This window comes from Mugil cephalus, chromosome 1 (genome assembly GCF_022458985.1).
Source record: "Mugil cephalus isolate CIBA_MC_2020 chromosome 1, CIBA_Mcephalus_1.1, whole genome shotgun sequence".
In the NCBI taxonomy this organism is placed as follows: Eukaryota; Metazoa; Chordata; class Actinopteri; order Mugiliformes; family Mugilidae; genus Mugil; species Mugil cephalus.
Genome location: NC_061770.1, coordinates 4,192,998 through 4,213,484, shown reverse-complemented (window position 1 = coordinate 4,213,484; position 20,487 = coordinate 4,192,998). Strand labels below are relative to the sequence as shown.

At 39.5% G+C, this 20,487-nt stretch overlaps 1 protein-coding gene and 1 long non-coding RNA gene across 2 annotated transcripts; both read left to right on the top strand.

Moving 5' to 3' along the window:
• Positions 1–4,349: 4,349 nt before the first annotated feature.
• On the top strand, positions 4,350–20,318 carry LOC125015353. Its single transcript, XM_047597141.1, has 20 exons — positions 4,350–4,459; positions 5,448–5,480; positions 5,573–5,635; positions 6,139–6,274; positions 6,987–7,096; positions 9,255–9,299; positions 9,709–9,841; positions 9,917–10,020; positions 10,117–10,121; positions 14,625–14,783; positions 14,943–15,077; positions 15,237–15,371; positions 15,561–15,692; positions 17,362–17,518; positions 18,135–18,270; positions 18,763–18,872; positions 18,959–19,003; positions 19,098–19,230; positions 19,313–19,416; positions 20,008–20,318. The coding sequence occupies exons 1-20, from the start codon at positions 4,441–4,443 to the stop codon at positions 20,022–20,024; spliced, it is 1,911 nt and encodes a 636-aa protein (XP_047453097.1). The 5' UTR covers positions 4,350–4,440; the 3' UTR covers positions 20,025–20,318.
• LOC125023377 lies at positions 11,637–14,752 on the top strand. The gene is made up of 3 exons (XR_007114594.1): positions 11,637–11,853; positions 12,852–12,919; positions 14,665–14,752. It is a non-coding gene; the product is annotated as an uncharacterized LOC125023377 (long non-coding RNA).
• Positions 20,319–20,487: the final 169 nt, after the last annotated feature.

Genomic DNA, 20,487 nt, shown 5'->3' with positions numbered 1-20,487 from the left:
CTCTGTGGTTAGCACTGATGCCTCTGTCAAGTCTTTCTGAGTGGAATTTGAATGTTCTCCCTGTGTCAGCGTAGGTTTTCCCTGGTACGGTTTGCTCCAAATGGGCCACAGGTGGGAGTGTGAGTGTGAATATTTGTTTGTCTCTGTGTTAGTCCTGCGATAGAATGACAACCTGTCCGGGGTGTAACCGGTCTCTCGCCGATGATAGGCTCCAGCAGCCCGTGTAACCCGGTGAGGATAAGCAGTAGTAGAAGATGAGAGGAGATGAGATGTTTACCAGGACGTCCTGAATTATATGTACATTATTATGTAAAATGATGTGCTGAATATCTGAGTATGGGCCTCTTATTAAAATCCTTTTGATTTTGTTGAGTATCCTTTGCAAGACTGCAGGACTCTGGATGTTCATGGGTTTGTCTCTTGATTGACTTTTCTGGCTTCTGGATCACGACCACAGAGTGCAAACTTTGAACTGTCACTCCACAGTCGCAGGCCGTTCTAAAAGTCAACTTACAGTATATATTTCCTGTGATTCAGGTAATGTACCCCTACTGTCCACAGGGCCTGCCAATACCATTCAAACACTACTTAAAAATTTATGACTGCAGAATTATGTATTACTAATGGCTGTTATTGTTTCTGTCTTTTATTTACCAAAAGTAAAGCAACTTTATTACCAAAAGTAAAGTAACTTTACTGATTACTTGATTTCAAAAATAACTAAGTTAGATCAAAAGTTACTTTATTAGTTACATTGAGCTACTACCGACAAATATGCCCCAGAAGTCTTGACTTAAAGACTTAGAGCAGTATTTCCAGCTTGAAAACGCACATCTCTCTCCTCCCTTCATTGTTGTTTACTGGTTTGGAAAATAGTAACGTGTTAGAATACTCGTCACTAAGTAACTAAGTCTAACTAAGCCTATAGCACCAAAACTAAGGGATGATTCTAAGCTATATATAAAAACCTTAACACGTTTATCATCTTAGTTTAATGTTTTAATTTACTTGTAGTAGCTACAACTAAAGATCCAGGAAGAAACCTTTGATAAATATTGTGGTTTTCCTAATACAAACCTAATACAAGCCAATGGACTGGTAAATACACATTACCATCAAGAGCACATCAACACATATGTTAGTGATGATGCTGGTTAACATGGTTTACACATAAGTAGTGCCTGTGGTGTGACATTTTGTGTTTCTCTGTACAAACATAAGTAATTGTTGTGGCAAATGTTTGGTAACACAACTGAAGAAACACTGTCTATGAGAGAGGCCGCAACTTCAGTCACCACAAAGATGTCTCCATGGACGGTAGATAACATTTGTAGTACAGATCAATAATACTGAAAAATGTATTTATAGATCTATAATAATTTTTATTTTATTTTTTTTTGTGAAAAAAAAAAAGTTTTTCCGTGCCTTGAACCAGTCAAAAGGTTTTTGTTGTCTTTTGTGCTGTTTTTATTTTTTGTTTTTGGCTGTATCATTGGCTGTTGTGTCCGTTGGCGTGTTCCTGCGATCCTGCTAGTGCTCCCCGGAGTAAGACCTGAGAGTCCCACTGAGATTGAGGAGAAGTCCTGAGATGGTAGACTGGAGTCGGAGGTGGATGAGCAGAGAAGGTGCTCTGGGTCGCCCGTGCCGTCTTTCCTCAAGGGGAAAATAAGGTCTTCGGCAGCGGGATGGATGGACTGTGTGCGCTTGATGGCGCCCAGAGGGAGTGTGTCATGAGAAGAGCTTTGGAGACCTGGCTCATAGGACCACAGTGTGCCTGTGCCTGGCTTCAGACTCTATGGGCGGACACACTCTGTTGGCGTTTACATTCTGACCTCAGCGGACAACGACAAGGAAACACCATTAACAAGAAACACCATGCCATGACATGATCCATGCCACTGTTGCTATGCAACTGACCAAACAACCATATTAGACACTGTTTTGCCAACTATTTTTGTATATTTTTTCATAATCCTGTATTTTTTTTGATTACACTTATTCTTTTTATTTTACTTTAATTTAATCAGATTTTATTTTATCTTTCTTGTGTTTACATTTATATGCAACAAAATTACAGTGACAAAGTCATTTCCCTTGTGGATCATTAAAGTCTGTCTAAGTCTAAGTATACTAAGATTTGCTGGGATTTGTCTATACATGCATTCTAAGGAGTGACTGAAATGTTTACATATATTCATGACTCACAGATTACGCATTTTCTCTGCCTCCAACACAACGTTGCTATTTTAGTGGGGTTTTTTCTTTCTCGGGATCAAGAATGTAAATGGTTCAGTCTGATAAAATGTGTTAATAGCCGACAAGGCTTTCTCTCCCTAGTGATATGTTCCATTGTCCTTGCAAGTCATCATTAGTTTCAGGAGTAAAGTTAATCTATTCTGTAGTATATTATCTTCTTGTTTTTCTCTTCTGTCTTTCCTGTGTTTGGGGTTTTGTGGAGTGTGTACAAAGTTTAAAGGTCAAGAGGTTATTTACCAGATGCCAGCTCATAAAACTAACTAGACGTAAGGAGATAAGTTTTGTTTGTGAATGGGGGTTCTTGGGGATGAGAATCATATATAAAGTGGCTGTGGGAGCTGAACGAGAGAGAGAATTTGACAATTGGCTGGAAGCTCTCTTAGATTGAGAGTATGACACTGATCTTTCTTGTAATAAACCTTTTTAAATACAAGATAAGACTCAATATACAAAAATTGTCCATGCATTTGTTGTTTTACCATTTAACATTCAACCCCTAATCCTCTACCTAATATTGCGTTGGTCCCCATTTGCTACCAAAACAGCCCTTACATGTCTAGGCATGTACTCCACTAGAATAATAATATAATAGAAAAATAATTTATTCATCCCCTGGGGGAAATTTGAGTGTCCAGTACACAAACATGTAGACATAATACACCAACATAACACACCAACAAAGTCAACAGTGAAAAAGGAGAAGGAAGGCTGGAAATATGTATAAGACTGTATTAACATGTATTAACATGTAAAACTATTTACTACTGTACTATGTACAGTTCACCAATTTATAATTTGCAATTTTACAAGGGAGTATTTTAGTATTTAATCAGGGCGTTGTACAGTTTGAGGGCTGTGGGACAAAAGACTAGACCCTTGGAGGTGTGCCGTGGTATCTGGCACCAAGCCCATGACCCTGTTGCTGGTTCACCACTGTTCCTTCCTTGGACCACTTTTGATAGATGCTGACCACTGCAGACCAGGAACACCCCAGCTTTGGAGATGCTATGACGCAGTCGTTTATCACAATCTGTTATCACGATTTGGCCCCCGTCATACTGACTCCACTAGGTGCTGTCTAAGCTGTATTAGGCTGCATTATGATTGGTGTACGGACAGAGCTAATTGTTCTTGTGGTTACCACTTTCTGTTTAAAAAGAAAATGTTGTCAATGATTAAACGGCTCCATCTGGGTTCAACAAATACTCCAACCCTGTTATCAATATGAGGAACTTGGTGGTTGGAACAAAAGTTGTGGAGTGTATTTCCTTGTAGTAAATAGTTGGGAAACTTTGCTTGCATAATTTGTGAATCAACTACACAGTGGTGCCTCAAACTTGTTTATTTTTTTGAAAGAGCAAAATTACAAACCACACAAACAACTGAATTAGATACAAACACAGCTACATATTGTTCATTATAAAGGTGTGAAAAAAAATCGATAAAAGGGAAGGCTCACTTCCAATCATCAAAGGTTTCTAGGTTAATAAGGTTCATTGTGTCTTATTATAGATATGTGGTTTTCTTATCTTCAGACATGTCTGAAGATAAGAAAACCACAGTATTTATCAAAGGTTTCTTCCTGGATCTTTAGATGTAGCTACTACATGTAAGTTAAAACATTAAACTAAGATGATAAACGTGTTAAACATTATGTCTGCTACACATCAGCGTCATATCACTGTCGATGTAAACTTTAAGCAGGGTAATGTTTTTTTTTTAAAAAAAGCAAGAGTCACATCTGCATGCAGCACCGTGCTTTGAGGAGTGTACAGATTATAGATTCAGTTTTGGGACAATGAGCACATCTGAAAGAAAATGTACTTTTTAGAGAGAGGAGACTTGAATCATTTTATATTGTTTATCTTGCAAACAACATTCCTTAACAGAGGGGGAGGTCCCCGAAACTGGCAATGAATAATACACCAATGCAAACACATTTCCTGTGTACTGTAAACCCTGGCCTCTTTCCTTTTGGTAATATGGGATCATATTTTTTTTTTCCCATATCCTTTATTGGACTTGATAACGGAGTTTACATTTTAACCCAAGAGGCAGGATTAAGTTGAGTCAGACCATTGTTTATTACATTCAGAACAAATACTATTATTGATGCAGGAAAATAAATAGAGGTGGGCCTGATCCAACTACCATCAGTAATCCAGTTGACCTGCTATTGACACCATGCTCCACTCCAGACTGTGTAAGTATACAAGGGACTGATGACTGGAGGGAAAATAATGATCATTTTATTGAAATGTAATTGTGATTAAACATATACCTTCTGTGTTACTGCAAACGCAGTCTCTCTTGGTCAGTAGCTTATGTATGCTGTTGGGTTTTTCATCTGCTGGAGGAAAGCAACTGCTGCTGTCAACCTTAATCCTCCATAAATGTCTTTTTTTCATGACCAGCTCACAAAGAGTCGGCAGGCTTAACAGCTCTTTGAGACGATGATCTTTAAATTGTGTACTGTTATTATTTCTGAAACACAAAGGAAAAGTGGAGGCTGATGAGAAGTCTTTTTGGTTTGAAATTTTCCAAAATATTGCCAATGCTAAATACATCTTAAATGTTTTCTATTCAAAGCAATTCATAAGAAAGAAAGAAAGAAAGAAAGAACGAAAGAAAGAAAGAAAGAAAGAAAGAAAGAAAGAAAGAAAGAAAGAAAGAAAGAAAGAAAGAAAGAAAGAAAGAAAGAAGCTGTGGGTGCCGATACGTGATATCATCTTACATATCTGTGTTTTGGCTTTAAAACTGTCCACACATATTTATACGATATCGACAAGCATCTTCTTATTTCTTCTGTCTGTCTTTCTTCTGAGTTACACTTGACAGTCATTATGTTTGAAATGCCTGATCAAGGGTTAGATTGGATCTGTATTAAAGTAGGAGTAGGGCTACCAATTGATACCTGTTTAAAGAAACCACACATGCCAATACAGCTTACATGTGATGGATTAACAATATCAGTATAAGCAAACGTGTGTAAAATTATTAACAGTTAAACATGCAGACACAACAAATCATCAAGTTGTACAACTATCTGATAAATAACAATTATTACTTTTAGAAGTGTTTCGTTCACATTTAGATTATACTTGTTAAAAAGATGGAAGTATTTAAATATTATGTTGTTTCAATGTTCCAGCTTGCTTCACAGGAGAGAACTAAAACTGTTTCTTTTTCAGTGGTGGCAGTGGCCTGTTTGCTCATGGCAGCAGGTAAATACATACGAGTGATGTAATATCACAGGTCTTACATACTTTATGTGTCTTGAACACACTTTAAGTCAGATTTCCATATCTGTTTTTAGGTGTTTCCACAGAGAGCGTGATCACCTGTGACACTGGCGAATCTGTCCAACGCCTATACTGTGGTATGACTCAACACCCAAGCTTTTTTCCCCCACTTTCTGAACAGCAGATTTACCTTTGAATTCTTACACAACGTGACTCACACAGAGATTGCTGATAAATTACAGTAGAATTAGAGTTTTAAGAGTGGAAATAAACCTGCTATAGGTCACTGAGACAAATTACTGCAGGATCACAATTAGATTCGAATTGGATCTTTCTTTTGTGAAAAGGTGGTTTTTGGTTTTGTGCATAGAAACAGGGTTCATTTATTAATATTTACAAAGGTTTACCCTGCTTCCATAGCTTAATTTGAAATGACAAATGTTCCCTTTGGGGAATTTTAATTTCTGTTGCTATTTTTACTGTATCCATAACTTGTTATTTCCATAACCAAACAGAGCAACAAACCAAAATATTTACCCTGCTGTTATGCTGCCGCACACCACACATTACACTGTAATCCTAAAATAATGTGACTATGTCTGTTGCTTTACTTCTTATTTGTCTGTGTGGTGTGTGACAGATAGCGGAGTTATTAGTGTGCAGTCAGTTCTGTACGGACGTGCAAACAAAGAGACCTGCAGTGAGGGCCGACCTGCAGAGCAGCTCACTGACACAGCGTGCTCTCAGCAGGGAACCGTGGGCATCCTCAGGACAAGGTACATATCCAAAGAAATCAATAATTGACTATTTAATTCTAATAAATAAATAAATAAATACACATCAGTCAGATGTCAGTGACCTCTAAAAAAAACGGGATTCCTGATGTGAAAGATTCATGCTGCATTGATCGGGTGCCTTAGATTAAAATTACAGAAAGTTCCTTTAGATTATCATATCTATATATGATATGCTTTTAAACCTTGAAGACTGTTATTTATAACAGTCATGGTATGGTTGTGATATGACCTCCATGTTAGAACTTTCCAAGGTACTAAAGCTTATTTCAGCCCTTTGCCTTTCACGGTCCCCCCTCCTTCTAAAGTCCTCACGGTTGTCTGATTTTGTAATTCTTTGCATGTGGCTTTACAAAACAGTAACAGCCTCAATGGAATTTTATGCTGCAAATTTTCATTGTGATTGTCAAATTTAAATAACACCTGGAATAACTTCATCAGTCCCATCTATCACAAGGTATCTGTCGACGTGTCGAATGTGTGGTTGTAATATGTTGGGGAAATTGCTACTATTAGCAATGCTATTAGCATATTTGACCAATCAACGTTCAGCAGTGGAAGCTCCTCCCCAAAAGCTACCTAACTTTATTACGACCCTCCCTATGACTTGATTAAGACCATGATTCCTCTGGTGGAAACATATCTATTTAGATCTAGATTTGATTTTGTATGTGTCTTCATGTGTTTCCTACAGGTGTGATGGAAAGAGTGTGTGTGAATTAAACACAAACGTGGTCCGTACTTCTGATCCCTGCTTTGGCACCTTCAAATACCTGGAGACCAACTACACATGTTTCCCAGCAAGTCAGTAACATGCCATTGTAACTAGTAATATAATACATCATCCTGGTAGGCATAGACCATAGACATTATAAAGATGGATGGCGGAACTGTAGCCAGAGCAAGTAGAGCTCCCCCTGGTGAGTGACTGCAGTATAGTTCATAAACTCCACCGCTTCCATGTTAGTGGAGTCAGTAACATGTCATTGTAACTAGTAATATAATACATCATCCTGGTAGGCATAGACCATAGACAGTATAAAGATGGATGGCGGAACTGCTGCTCAAAAGTGTAGCCAGAGCAAGTAGAGCTCCCCCTGGTGAGTGACTGCAGTATAGTTCATAAACTCCACCGCTTCCATGTTACTGGATGGGACTTGGGACAAGTTAAAACAGGTCAAGTTTTTTTCAAGGATAGTTTCTATTATTTTGATTGAAAAGGTCAGAAGTGCATGCATCACTATGAGATCAGGATACAAATGAGTAGCTGACACATCAGTGTCATCAGAGTGTCACAAGCTGAAAGAATGCTGAAGCTAAAGGACATAATCGAGAACCCCTGCGTGGGAAGGCAAGATCTACCCATTTCCAACACTGGGGAAAAGCACACTCAAGGCAGAGGAGAGACATGATCCAAGCCAATGTCCAACACCTGGAGGAAGAAAGGTGTAGATCTAGGGCTGTCTAACTTGGATCACAAGGGGCCTGGACCAAGCAGAAGATCACGTGGCCTGAACTCTGGAGACTGGAGCCCTTCCGTATCACTTTCCTGCTCAATTCAATGTACAACACCCTTCCATCACCAACAAACCTCCACAGATAGAGAATGTAAGATGACCTACTGTGCAGGCTATGAGGAGGCAGAGGAACAATGTCGCACATACTGACTGGATGTATGACAGCTCTCAGCCAGGGAAGACACAGATGGTGCCATGATAAGGTGCTCTGTGCACTGGCCGACACTTTTGTATGGGAGAAACAGAAGAAGCATCAGACCAATGTGAGACCAACACTATCTATACAGTTCACCAGGGAAGGGGAGAAACCATCAACCCTCAAGGCGACCAAGAAGAGCCTCCTCCAGGCAGCACAATCATGAAAGATGACAGTTGACCTGGGGGAGACTACTCTTCCCCCTGGTTGTGCAAATATCACTGAGCCCAACATGGTCATATGGACTGAGGAGGCAAGAAAGATCATCCTGATCAAACTGACGGCCCTGTGGAAAGACAAATGCGAGGGAGCCTCCAAATATCAGGACTTCGTTGAGCAGTGCAGACACAAAGGATGGCAGACCTGGCTATTCCCAGACCAGGTCGATTGCAGGAGTTTTCTGCGCTCACAGCTCTGAGAATAGCAGGAAGGGTGAGGAAGACAGCTGTCTGTAGGTTAGGGGAGGCAGCACAAAGAGCATCTTGTTGGCTCTGGAATAGGAGGGAGGAGTTGTATGCCACCTGGTGACAGCTTCCCGTGGCTGACAGCTACAGTCATACAGATGTGACTGAAGGAATAACATCAATGTAGATTTATTCAGTAGGTAGTTAATATAATACTGATGCATATTCAAGTGTCTGTTATTTTTGAGAAGTTTCGTTTTAGTTTTTATGCTACTGAAACGGAATGTGACATCATGGTGACTGCCAGTAACCATGCCAACCACTCCGTGCAGTGATCCCATAGGAGATAGAGCAGAGTGCGGTATTAATCAAACGAAAATGCAAGTGAGTCTGGCGATAGTGTGGGGTCCGCGTTACTCCACTCAGTAGATGGTAGACTCAGACTGTACTGCACAGACTCCGGCTCCAAAGTCGCAAGATGGCTCTGCCTGTAGCCCTGGGAGAATAACGTCGCATTGGCCAATGCAAAGCAGTGGGGACATGTTGTCAGTATTTATACAGAGCCAGAGATTCTAAAATGGAGGATGCTATGTTAACTACTGGTTCAGTGTCATCATCTAGTTTCAGTTAACTGTTTTTAGAGGGGAGTAAACATGAAAATTGAGAAGAAATAGAGACTAAAAGCAAATGTGCATATGTGAGCATATTACCATTTGTTGTTGGTATTTAGCTGAAACAATCATCCACACATTTTGTCTTAAACATGAATGAACTTTTCTGTGCTTTGTGTTGTTATCAGGCTTTGAATATTGTGATGTTTAATCTGGTTTATTCTGCTTCAACAGTCCAACTTGTTATATGTGAGCAGTCTTTGGAGGACTTATATTGTGGTAAGATACCGTTTATGGGATATTTATATGCTTTAGTATCTCTATGCTAATCTCTCAGTATTCTACTTAATATAGGTTTTAAGAGGCAAGGTCATGTTCATGGTGTTTGTGAGCTCCCACAATCTGTTGGAATTCTTCTCAATTCTAATTATTTCTTTCATCAGAGTCTTTGTTATGATATTGATCTGTTCAGTATTCTTTTTACTGATGTGCTAATAAATTAATACATATTCCAGTTCCAGATACTACATATTTATTTTAGTGTGTTTATTTTACATGCTATCACAGCTAATCACAGTTAATCACTTTATATTGAACTGCAGTTTTGTGAAAGGTGCTGCATGAATAAAGTTCGATTGTAGTTTTATTTCTTGTAAATTCATTCAGCCTTTTGTCTTCTTGTTGTCAGATGATGGGCAGGTTATACTTGTGTACGGTGCTTATTTTGGACGCAGTGACCAGACCACATGCTCTTACAAACGCCCTTCCTCTCAGCTCCAGAATGTCTATTGCTCAAGTCCTGCTAGTAAAGTTGCTGAAAGGTACCATAATTCATTTATCTTTTACGTTGAGGATTAAAAAGAGAATTAAAAACTCATATCAGTGTGCCTCCACAGTTGTAACGGGAAAAACAGGTGTACTGTCAAGGCCATGACATCTGTGTTTGGGGACCCCTGTGTTGGCACTTACAAGTACCTGCAGGTGGCTTACACTTGTCTATGTAAGTACCTCAGATTGTAGCACAGAAGTAACAAAATCCCCCCTTTCAAAAGCACCTGAATGATCTTTTATGAACATGTTTTCCGCTCTTTTGCAGATCCTGTGTGAACACATTGAAATTATCAAATGGATCAGAAGGACATCTAATCAGTCTGGGATTCGGTTCAGGAACACAACATTGTCAAGTTTAATCAAGAAACATATTTACAAAGATAATTAAATAGTTTAAATAGAAATGGAAACACTGTAGCTCTGATGATGTTTTCTGTTGTTCCTGTATTACCTCAAATAAAATATTTTAATTATGCTGCAAATGATTTAATTGTGTTTAAGTGCTTTATAGATCACTCTGTATTGCCTCTCCCTTGTTAAAAATGCTACACACATAAATGAACAAATAGTAGCACTGATAGGATAAACAGACACCCATGGAGTTTAGTTTTAGTGTCGGTGTTTTATTGTCTTTGACCGAATGCAGCTTTTCTGAATGTAGCCGCTGTGGTGGTGACTGGACTGTGAGCTCCTCACAGTCGCATTTTATAAACATAACAGCTACATTTAAGAAATCCGCTGCATGTATAAGTGCAATTTATAAATATGCTGAATTGTGTGCTAAAATAATAAAAATTAAGGTGAAGTTTTCCTCCTAAAAAGTACTTGGGTCAGAACGTCAAATCAGATTTGATTTCGAAAGAAAACCATGTGACTGAAACATCTCAACTGTACGGTGGCAGTTCAACACACTGCAAGTTGAGAAAGCACATGCAAATAGACAAAAGCAAATTCAGAAAACATTTTCATACATTTTAAAACAAGATCGCTACAAAAACTCGAAATACAACAGTCGACGCAAAAAACACTGCAAAACTCACAAAACTATAACCAAGTTGTGTTTCCAGCTCCTTTCCACTTGCCACTAGCAAACGTCAGCATTTCCAAAAGTCATAAAGCTTTGAACAAGTGCGTCTTGTTCCGGGCAGTTCGTCACTTCATGAGGTCCTGGGAACCAGTCCGTTGTCATTTGGCCTCTAGCAGTGTGTTTGTGTGTTGCTGGTGTTATGAGCTTTTGCAGTGAAATTTCTGTTTTTCGCTGCATTGAGAGTATCTGAGTGCACCTGCTGTCATATGGATGAAAACTTAATTTGCTTGTGTTTTGCCTATTTTGTTTTAATTTAGGTTTGTGTGTTGTCTCAGGTTGTAGTGTGTTGAGCTTTCTCAGCCACCTTACATGTTGGATTCATGTTCATGTGTATTTAAAGAAATTTAAATTTCCGGGGTAAAATTATTATTATTATTATTATTATTATTATTATTATTATTATTATTATTATTATTATTGTTATTGTTATTATTTTAAATGTCTACTCAACTAAAACCCCTGTAGGGGTAGACCTAGTGTGAATGAAACCAAACATGCTGCAAAAGTATTAAATACTAAAAGTATTAAATATAATAAATCCCCTGATGTTAAAGTGTTTGCCTCAGTTATGTCTACTGGACTCTTAAACGTACATTTCACTTCTCTACATAGGGGGACACACGTTAACGTGTATGTAGACGAAGATGGAATTCAGTCTTTTTCAGTCACAGCAAGCTTTAGGGGGACACACGTTCTGTCAGAAGGTGGTTGCTATGGAGAGCATTTATGTTCGAAATATATATTTATGTTTGCGTGTGTTTATGTTTGAAAAAAGCGAATCCTAAACCACCATTTCAACTTCAAACTTTGGAGAAGAAAGTTCATCGTTGATTTCTGAAAGATTTCTCAAAGATTTCTCGACAACCTCAAATGGACCGAAGATCACCAAGCCACCTCCCTGCCCGTGTCGCAAATGTGAGAATGACAAAAAGTTACAGTAGGACCAAATATTTTATTTACTTCCAGATGAGGCAGCTAGCTGGCTAGCAGTGCTATGCTACCTGACGCTAGTAGCTAATTAAGCTTTATTTCATTTAAATTGTTTGTTTTTAGCAGCTACTGATTCACAGCTTCAACTGACTTTGATGCAATTTCATATTTTAAAGCAAAATATATTATATATATAAAATATATATCTTTCTAAACAGGTTTAGGGTGAAAAAGTCTGAAATATAAATTTTTAAATTTAATAACATTCTCGATTAAAGTCACAAAGGTGACGAATTGTTTGCCTTATTTCGCTTGTTTAATAAAGGGGACATCATTAAATCCAGAAGGTTGAGCTAAGGGCATGTAGCCTATTAAATATTTACTTATGATACAGTAAACAGTAGTTGTATGGACCCTGGTGTAAAACAAACACCTGGCTTGTGCTGTCTGTCCTACAGACATACTTAAGATAAGAACCCTTTCATTTATCCACCAGCGGGTTCAGATTTATTTTCACTTTAGCTCCAAATAACCATGAAATATGCAGGTATTATGCACAGTCACAGTTAGAACTGCTGTGTCATGTTTTTGATATTGGACAACTCACAGAATGTGTCAGAGTGAAAGATTATTACAGACATGTCAGAGAGCTTAACTGACCAGATAAGTCTAGACAAGTCTATGACACTTTCTTTTTGACAAACTTCTTCTTCTGTGAGTGTGAAACACTGCATTATTGCAATAAATGCAAAAGCTTTGTTCTACAAATCTGCCATCAAATAGTGGAAGTGGACGATGTGCGGCTGTCACTCTACAGATCAGATTTTATGCTACTCTCCTGCAGTTCAGTGTCTTGTGCTGCTTTCAGAGCTGTAAGATGTGATTGTTCCTGTTATTCTTCATGTTGTCCTGTGTTCATGTGCTGGAAGCAGTGGGGACATCTGTCACTACAGACTGACCCCTGACTGTTTATTCCCCTGCAGGTCTTCGAACACCACAGAAACCATGATGTATTTTTCCACCTTGGTCTTTGCCATGCTCTGGGTTATCAGTAAGTTTGATGTGTTGGTTGAGTCTGGTTAAAGTTGTTGTGTGGTGAGACTCGTGAATAGAAGAAGCGTGAAAGCGTTGTTTGTCTTAGTTGTCAGTCGGGCTTTGTGGAGAGGGCTGTAGCAGGTTAAAAGTGTCTCCATGATCCTCACACATCTTTTCATATAGCAAGTTAGTAATTAACAGTGTTTGGACGGCTGCTTTTAAGTGTCATAGGTTTCACATTACCTATTGCTGTTTAAAAATATACTGTTGGTGTTTTAAATGCTTCATCTTGGTACAGGGATATATTTTATTACATTTGATTATTTTTCCATATATAACTCAGAGCAGTAACATTGATTACAATAGGACATTTATTAAAGGTTTGTCAGTATCTTGAAATACCAATGAAGAAACATGTCAAGTTAAATGCAGATTAAAGACGGTGTCTACTGGACCATCCCCAAGCAAAGCTATATAGATATATAAATTACTTCTTGAACACAAACTGTGGAGCGGAAGGTACTTTATGTGAGCTTTTGATTACTTAATTCATCTGTTTTCATTTTATGAGTTGTTGATCACTCCTTTGGTTAACTTTTCACTGAGTACTAACCACAGCAGAATATTTTGTTCAAATGTTTTCTCATTATCACCTTAACATGAAACCTATGAATAAAACAGCTATTTCAGACTTTAACTTTTACATTATGATACTATCCAAAAAATATGTCAAGATCTATGCACTGTTGACCCAATGTCTTTATTTATTTAATTCTGCCATAAATTAGCTAAGATAGTTTAAGTATTATCAAATTTACTGGCAGACCACAGTGCTGCTTGTAATTGAACATTCACTTGTATTATGTATTTAACAGTTTGCTTGGAGCTTTAGTGGAAATCAACAAATCATTGTTTAGTTTTATGGGTCCAGGTTCAATAAAATAAAATGCTAACAATTTGCAGATTTACTAGACATTAGCATCTGCTCTAGCTAGTTCTGCTACTGAACAACCAATATTAAGACAAGTCAGTCCCAATAAGCACATGTCACATGTCTCGTTGTTTTGAGGATACAGAGTAAGGCAGAATTCTTTCTCCTGACACACTCATGCTTAACCGTTGTGTTTCTGTCGCAGGTCATTTCATATTAACAGAGTGCCCATTTTATTAGGTCTCTTATTAGGCTGAAAGAAGTCCCACACTTTTGATAATCAGATTCAGGCTTCTCTGGATCCATTCTCATTCACAGCATGACTGGCCGTGGGAAACATCATCCACAGTTGTGAATGAATTTAAACATTGTGATGTGTCTTTGTATTCCACGACCATTTAAAGTGCAAGTACTGTATCATAAAACAGGACTCCTCAACTTTGAGCTTTTAGAGAGCAGAAATAAACGTATGGCAGTAACAGGAGAACATACAGCAGTCTACCAACACGTAGCTTAATATTAGTTTTAAATAGTGGATAAAAGACAACCACCTGAGTGACGCACACTTTTTACTCTTCGTGCCCAGTTTTCTGTTGTTTGTATTGTTGCCTGTGGTTTAAAAGAGAAAGATTTTGTTTATTGTTCAGTATTGTGGTTCATGTTTAAATGTGTTGTATTTGTCTTTTGTGGCTGTCATTACATCTGCCCAAGGACTCCACTGGAGAATTTAATTCTATTGGGCAGAATGGCTTTATGCCAGCTCTGTGGTCCCTACACCTTTATCTCACAGTACTGCGTCAGTAGTCCTTTACATTCAGTATGTTTGACAGAGGGAGCAGGAGAGCAGCTCCAGACACCCCAGGGAGCCTCCACTCCGTGTGAGCACTGCTGGCCCCACAGAGCGGCGCCCCAACCCCCAGCCCTCCACTCTCGTCCACACAGCAGGAGGGTGAGTAATACAGATGTACAGACAAGTGTTGGTTTTCACCATCTTTCTGTTTTTCTATTGGGCAGAATCCTTCTATTCTAGGTCTGTGGTACCTACTGAGTTATCACATACCACCCCATCAGTAGTCCGCTTCATTCAACTGGTTCATCTCTCTCACAGAGACGGAGGGAGCGGGAGAGCAGTTCCAGCCATCCCAGGGCGCCTCCACGAAGAAGACGACGTGTGAGCACTGCTGGCCCCACAGAGCGAAGCCCCGACCCACAGCCCTCCACGTCTGGTTTACACAACAGGCGGGTGAGTAATACAGATGTATAGACAAGTGTTGGTTTTCACCGTCTTTTTGTTTTTCTATTGGGCAGAATCCTTCTGTCCCAAGTCTGTGGTCCCTACACATGTATCCTGCACCACCCCATCAGTAGTCCTTCACATTCAACTGGTTCATCTCTCTCACAGAGACGGAGGGAGCGGGAGAGCAGCTCCAGGGACCCGGAGGAGCCTCCACGAAGAAGACGGCGTGTGAGCACTGCTGGCCCCACAGAGGAGAGCCCCGACCCCCAGTCCTCCACCTCTGGTCTATATAACAGGCGGGTGAGTAATACAGATATATAGACAAGTGTTGGTTTTCACCTCTGTGATTGGAAGATGTGTTGGTTGTCACCATCTTTTCGTTGAGCAGGACTGTTCTATCTGCAAGGTCCTCACACATGTATCCTACACTATTGCATCACTGAACCAGTCTGAAACTTCTTTCTCCTCCTCTTTGTGTGTGTCAAACAGGTGGTGGAGACTGAGTCCGGAGTCCTCCAGGTGCACGTAGACTTTCCGCCTCACCACCGTGGTCTGCCACTCACTGTTTTTAGTGCAGCGGTGGACATGTTTATGTCGTGGTTGACGGAGTCTCCATACAACGTGGAGATGTGAGCTTCCTGCAGGAAACAGGCCAGATGCTGCCCTCCACAGCTGGATCAGCCTGCAGCCGTCACAGTACCACACACACAAACACACAGACACAGACAATGCTTTTTTCTGCATCTTAACTAAAACAAACAAACAAACTTTTTAGTACACTTTGAGGTTATTATTAGTTCTTAGTTGTGATGTGATGATATGCTGGTGTTCTCTAGTGGTTTACTTACGTGGCTAGGCTTATTAGCTGGTGTCTGATAGTGTTTTATTTCTGATCCTAGCAGAAGGGAGCGGAGTTGGTTGAAGGGTGGTCACATGTCCCACCACCTCTCATTACCTCCGGCTGTGGACTAGACTAGAAGAGATGTTTGGTTGGAGTGTGGTCACATTCCCATCAACTCTTACCTGGTGCTAGTGGCTATTTAGCTGGTGTTCTCTAGTGGTTTACTTCCGTGGCTAGGCTTATTAGCTGGTGTCTGATAGTGTTTTATTTTTGATCCTAGTAGAAGAGAGCGGAGTTGGTTGAAGGGTGGTCACATGTCCCACCACCTCTCATTTCCTCATGCTGTGGACTAGACTAGAAGAGATGTTTGGTTGGAGTGTGGTCACATTCCCATCATTTCTTACCTACTGCTGGTGGCTAAGCTAGTTAGTAGCTGACCACTGGTCTGCTGGTCGGTTCTCCAGTTGGACTGGACTTCTAAAGGAGTTTTGGCTCAGATCATGGCACAAGGGATCGTACATCTCATCCTGTGTATTAATGTATACTTGTTTTGTAGTTTTAACTTTTACGCTTTCTTTTTTGTCTCCTTCAAAAAACAAAAAAGTATCTTTTTATTAAGTAGTTCAGTTAAACTGGGTTACGTTTGGTTTAATTTCCGTTAATGTAATTTGCCCTCCACTATTCCTCTAGCTATAATTATAATTATCCTCCTTACAGCGTCACTAGCACCATTTTATATCTGCGCGAAGCATTAAATATCAAATATCAAATATATTTGATAAAAATATTTTGAACTTCCTCTGATAGGCTACCCTAAACCGGAAGAAGCTGCCTGATTGGCACACTGCAGTGTCAATCAGAGCTTCATTTTTAACCCTGCTATGCTGTTTTTTCTGACTGTTTTTCAATGTTTTTGCAGGTTGCACATGGGAGACTAGTGGTAAAAATGTTTGCTCTGTCTCAACTATTGTCTCTGTTATGGAAATAAATAGATAAAAGTAAGTAAGAAACTAAGAAAAGACAAAATAAATAATAATAATAATAACTGAAAGGGGTGAGGGAAGACTTTTTTTTAACAAAACACCTAACTTGGAAAAAGTGGTAAGTTGTATTTATGTGACAAGTAATTTGTTAAGTGTTGAAAATATCATGACATAATGAGGATTTAGATCAGGATGGCATTATTTACTGGAATTATATCTGTTGCAAATGAGGAACATGTCTCAGTGTGGAATCACAGAGCTGACATACCTTTCTGACAACACTGTCTTCCGGATCATTTGTGGACATTTTTATTTCGACTTACTTCCTGGTCTTTTCTGTCCCTAAAATGCCATCTAACAAAACACTATTATTTTAAATTCCTTTCCTTCCCTTCCTTGTTTCACATTCTTGTGAGCCCGGCCTGCCTCTGCTGGCATCCATGCATCATGTCCTAGATGAGTTAAGGCTTGTGTGGATGGGAGACCTGAGTGGACGGCGCCATCTTCAGTCTGTACAGGAAATCACGGAAACCAACCAGACCAATCCTACATTGTGACCCCACTATCCACAGAGAGAGTGATCACCTGTGGTGACCACGGCAATGTCCAGCGTCTGAGCTGTGGTATGACTGAACACCTGAAACACAGATTCAGCACTCAGCAAAAAAACCCAGAGTCACAGCCTCTATTGTCTCAATACTGCTAATAACATATCACCACTAGACACTGGTATTTTACTAATAATCTGAATAAAATGTCTCATGTATCCACCTCAGTTTTCAGTCAGATTGAGAAGGTGTGCCCTAAATCTTTGAACTTATTAAATAGAAAAATATCTTTCTTTCAGACTTTATCTGTTTTCTTCAAACACATTGAACTTATAATTATACAGTACATAGATGTGTAAAGTTAAACTTTAAGGGTCTTCACATCCATGTTGGAGGGAAAGTGGAGGAATTATAACCATCTTAATTCACAGTGGCCTATTTTTAGGGGCTTAGATGTGATTTGATAGTTGACTCTTATTGTTTCATCATCAGTTGCAGGTAAAGTGTCTGAGACTTGACTCCCATGTGTCATTTGCATTTGGAAAAATGCAAGAAAAAAAATCTGAGTGAAATAGAGTGTGTTTCCGCTTCAGTATTTCTGGCTGCTTCTCCATCGCTCTCATCTTTTCTCTGTTATCTTTTTGCCATTTGAATATGTTGTAGTTGCTTTAAGTTCTTGTCTTTCTGATAGAGAGCGGAGTGATCATTGTGCAGTCAGTTCTGTACGGACGTGCAGACAAAGAGACCTGCAGCGAGGGCCGACCTGCAGAGCAGCTCACTGACACACAGTGCTCTCAGAAGGGAACTCTGGACGTCCTGAAGAAAAGGTAAGCTAAAGACTGTGGAGCAGCACACCTGCTGTGGACTGGCTACAAAAAGCTACCACCACCACTGGGTGGTCTTAGTGTCTTAGTTGTCCTCAAGTGTTTGTCCAGGTTTTTCTCCTGAGATGTGGTCTTGAGGCCTTCTTTTGTCAGGAAGGCAACTCAGTATCTGTGATTTCTCTAAAGGTATTTTAGGACTTGTTTTTAAAACATTCTTATTATTTGCAGGTGTAGATAAATATAGGACAGAGCGTCAGTTTGCTCTCAGGCGTTTACACTTACTGTAGAAACATAAAGAATAAAGAACTGAAACTGGAAGCTGACCTGTTTTATTAAATAGTTAAACGCGGAGTGACTAGACTTCAATAAAATATGACAAATATTGTCTGAATGTAACCAAGCAGATCAGCTGTTGCAGTAACTTGATGATGGATGAATTGTTAAATGATGCTAAGAGTAAAGAATAAACAGTAGTGGATAAATGTGTCCCCACAGGTGTGATGGGAAGAGTGCGTGTGAAATAAACATCGACGTCGTCAGTACTTCTGATCCCTGCTTTGGCACCTACAAATACCTGGACACCACCTACGCCTGCTTCCCAGCAAGTCAGTGTGTTTTGAGAATGTAAAAGTGAAGCAGAGCTGCACATGAAGCTGCCCAGTGTCTAATGTGATGTCTGTTATTTTGACAGTCCGTACTGTTGCCTGTGAACACTCCTTGGCAAAGCTTCAGTGTGGTGAGAGCACTGTTTCTGTCTTTTTTAATATGTATTAGTATTAATCAGTAATGAAGTTTTTGCACCTGACTGTTTCATGTTTCCTCCGTGTCAGACGAGGGTCAGGTGATATTTGTCTACGGGGCTGATTACGGACGCCATGATCAGACCACGTGTATTTTCGGCCGTCCTGCCAGTCAGATCCAAAATGTCAGCTGCTCAAAGGCCGCAACCAGAGTCGCTGAAAGGTACAGATGTCAACTCATAAACAAATGACGCCCATATTTTCCACTGAACCCGGTGCTGATTTGTATCACCCTCAATCCACAGCTGCAATGGGAAAAGCAGCTGTACTATCAAAGCAAGCAACTCTTTGTTTGGGGACCCGTGTGGAGGCACTTACAAGTACCTGGAGGTGGCTTACAGATGTCAGTGTAAGTAGTTCAGAGGATCTGTGGACTGTTTCTAGGTTGACTGCTTAATAACTGGTAACAAAAACACTGAACACGCTTTAAATCAAGAACACTTATCGTTACATATTCTGGCTGAAGACATAGCTTTGTTCTAACTGAATATTGTCAGTAGCTGACAAAGGAAATGGCACAAACTCATGTATAAAAGGTTTAAAATATTAAAACTCCAAGAAATTTAAAAGGATTTAAAAAGTGCCATAGTTCCTCAGCCATGTAGTCATTTTTGTATGTATGTAAATTCAAGACAACATAGATGTTTAAGGAAGCAGCTTCTTCTCCTGCAGATCCAACAGTCTGACCTGCTGCTGCACATGGACATAAATGAACTGAGCTGTTACAGCTGCTAAGATATAATAGGACTGGAAACTTTTAACCACAGTGTGTGAATGTTTGTTCAGTTATAATAAAGATCAATCATCTCTCAGCCATAACCACACTAAGTAGATCTGCAGGTCATGTGAAGGAATCAACTGATTTCTAAAACCGTCCTCTAGCAGCAGGACATTTCATCTACTCCATCTGTCTGAATGTACTTTCCTGTTTATTTTGCAGATCCCTTGGCTGACTGATATCACTGGAGTGGATAGTAAAGCACCAATAAAGTGTTTGATGCCTCTGTTCTAAAGTTCCAGATGATTTAATAATCACCACTGCAGTTTCATTTCTTTTCACTGTAACTTTGCTATACAAATCACCAGGCCTCGTCTACATTTAAATGTTATGGGTAATGTTGTTGGGATTCCTGAGGATTGTACCTCTCCAGTGTTTCTGTAATTTCACTGTGCTGCTCTTTTTAATCGTTCAAGTTTTCTTGCTAAAACAGGTGTTTGTTCATTTATAATAAACAACTCATTGCAACTTGACAAGACTCAGGACTTTTTTGTTCTTTGGTTTCTGTAGGACTGCAGCCGCCAATTTGTATTTTGATGAATCAGTAGAAAAAAATAACTGGCAGATCATTGGTTGGTGTTTACGTTTGAGGAGAAAGCTGCTGGATCTTCTCTGAGCATCTTCTGTTGAGGTGCTCGTGCT

Excerpts from the sequence above, each read along its gene's own strand:
- LOC125015353 (XM_047597141.1), top strand. Across the intron at positions 9,300-9,708 it reads TTTGGAGGACTTATATTGTG|ATGATGGGCAGGTTATACTT; the intron begins GTAAGATACCGT and ends TCTTGTTGTCAG. Across the intron at positions 15,078-15,236 it reads CTGGTTTACACAACAGGCGG|AGACGGAGGGAGCGGGAGAG; the intron begins GTGAGTAATACA and ends TCTCTCTCACAG.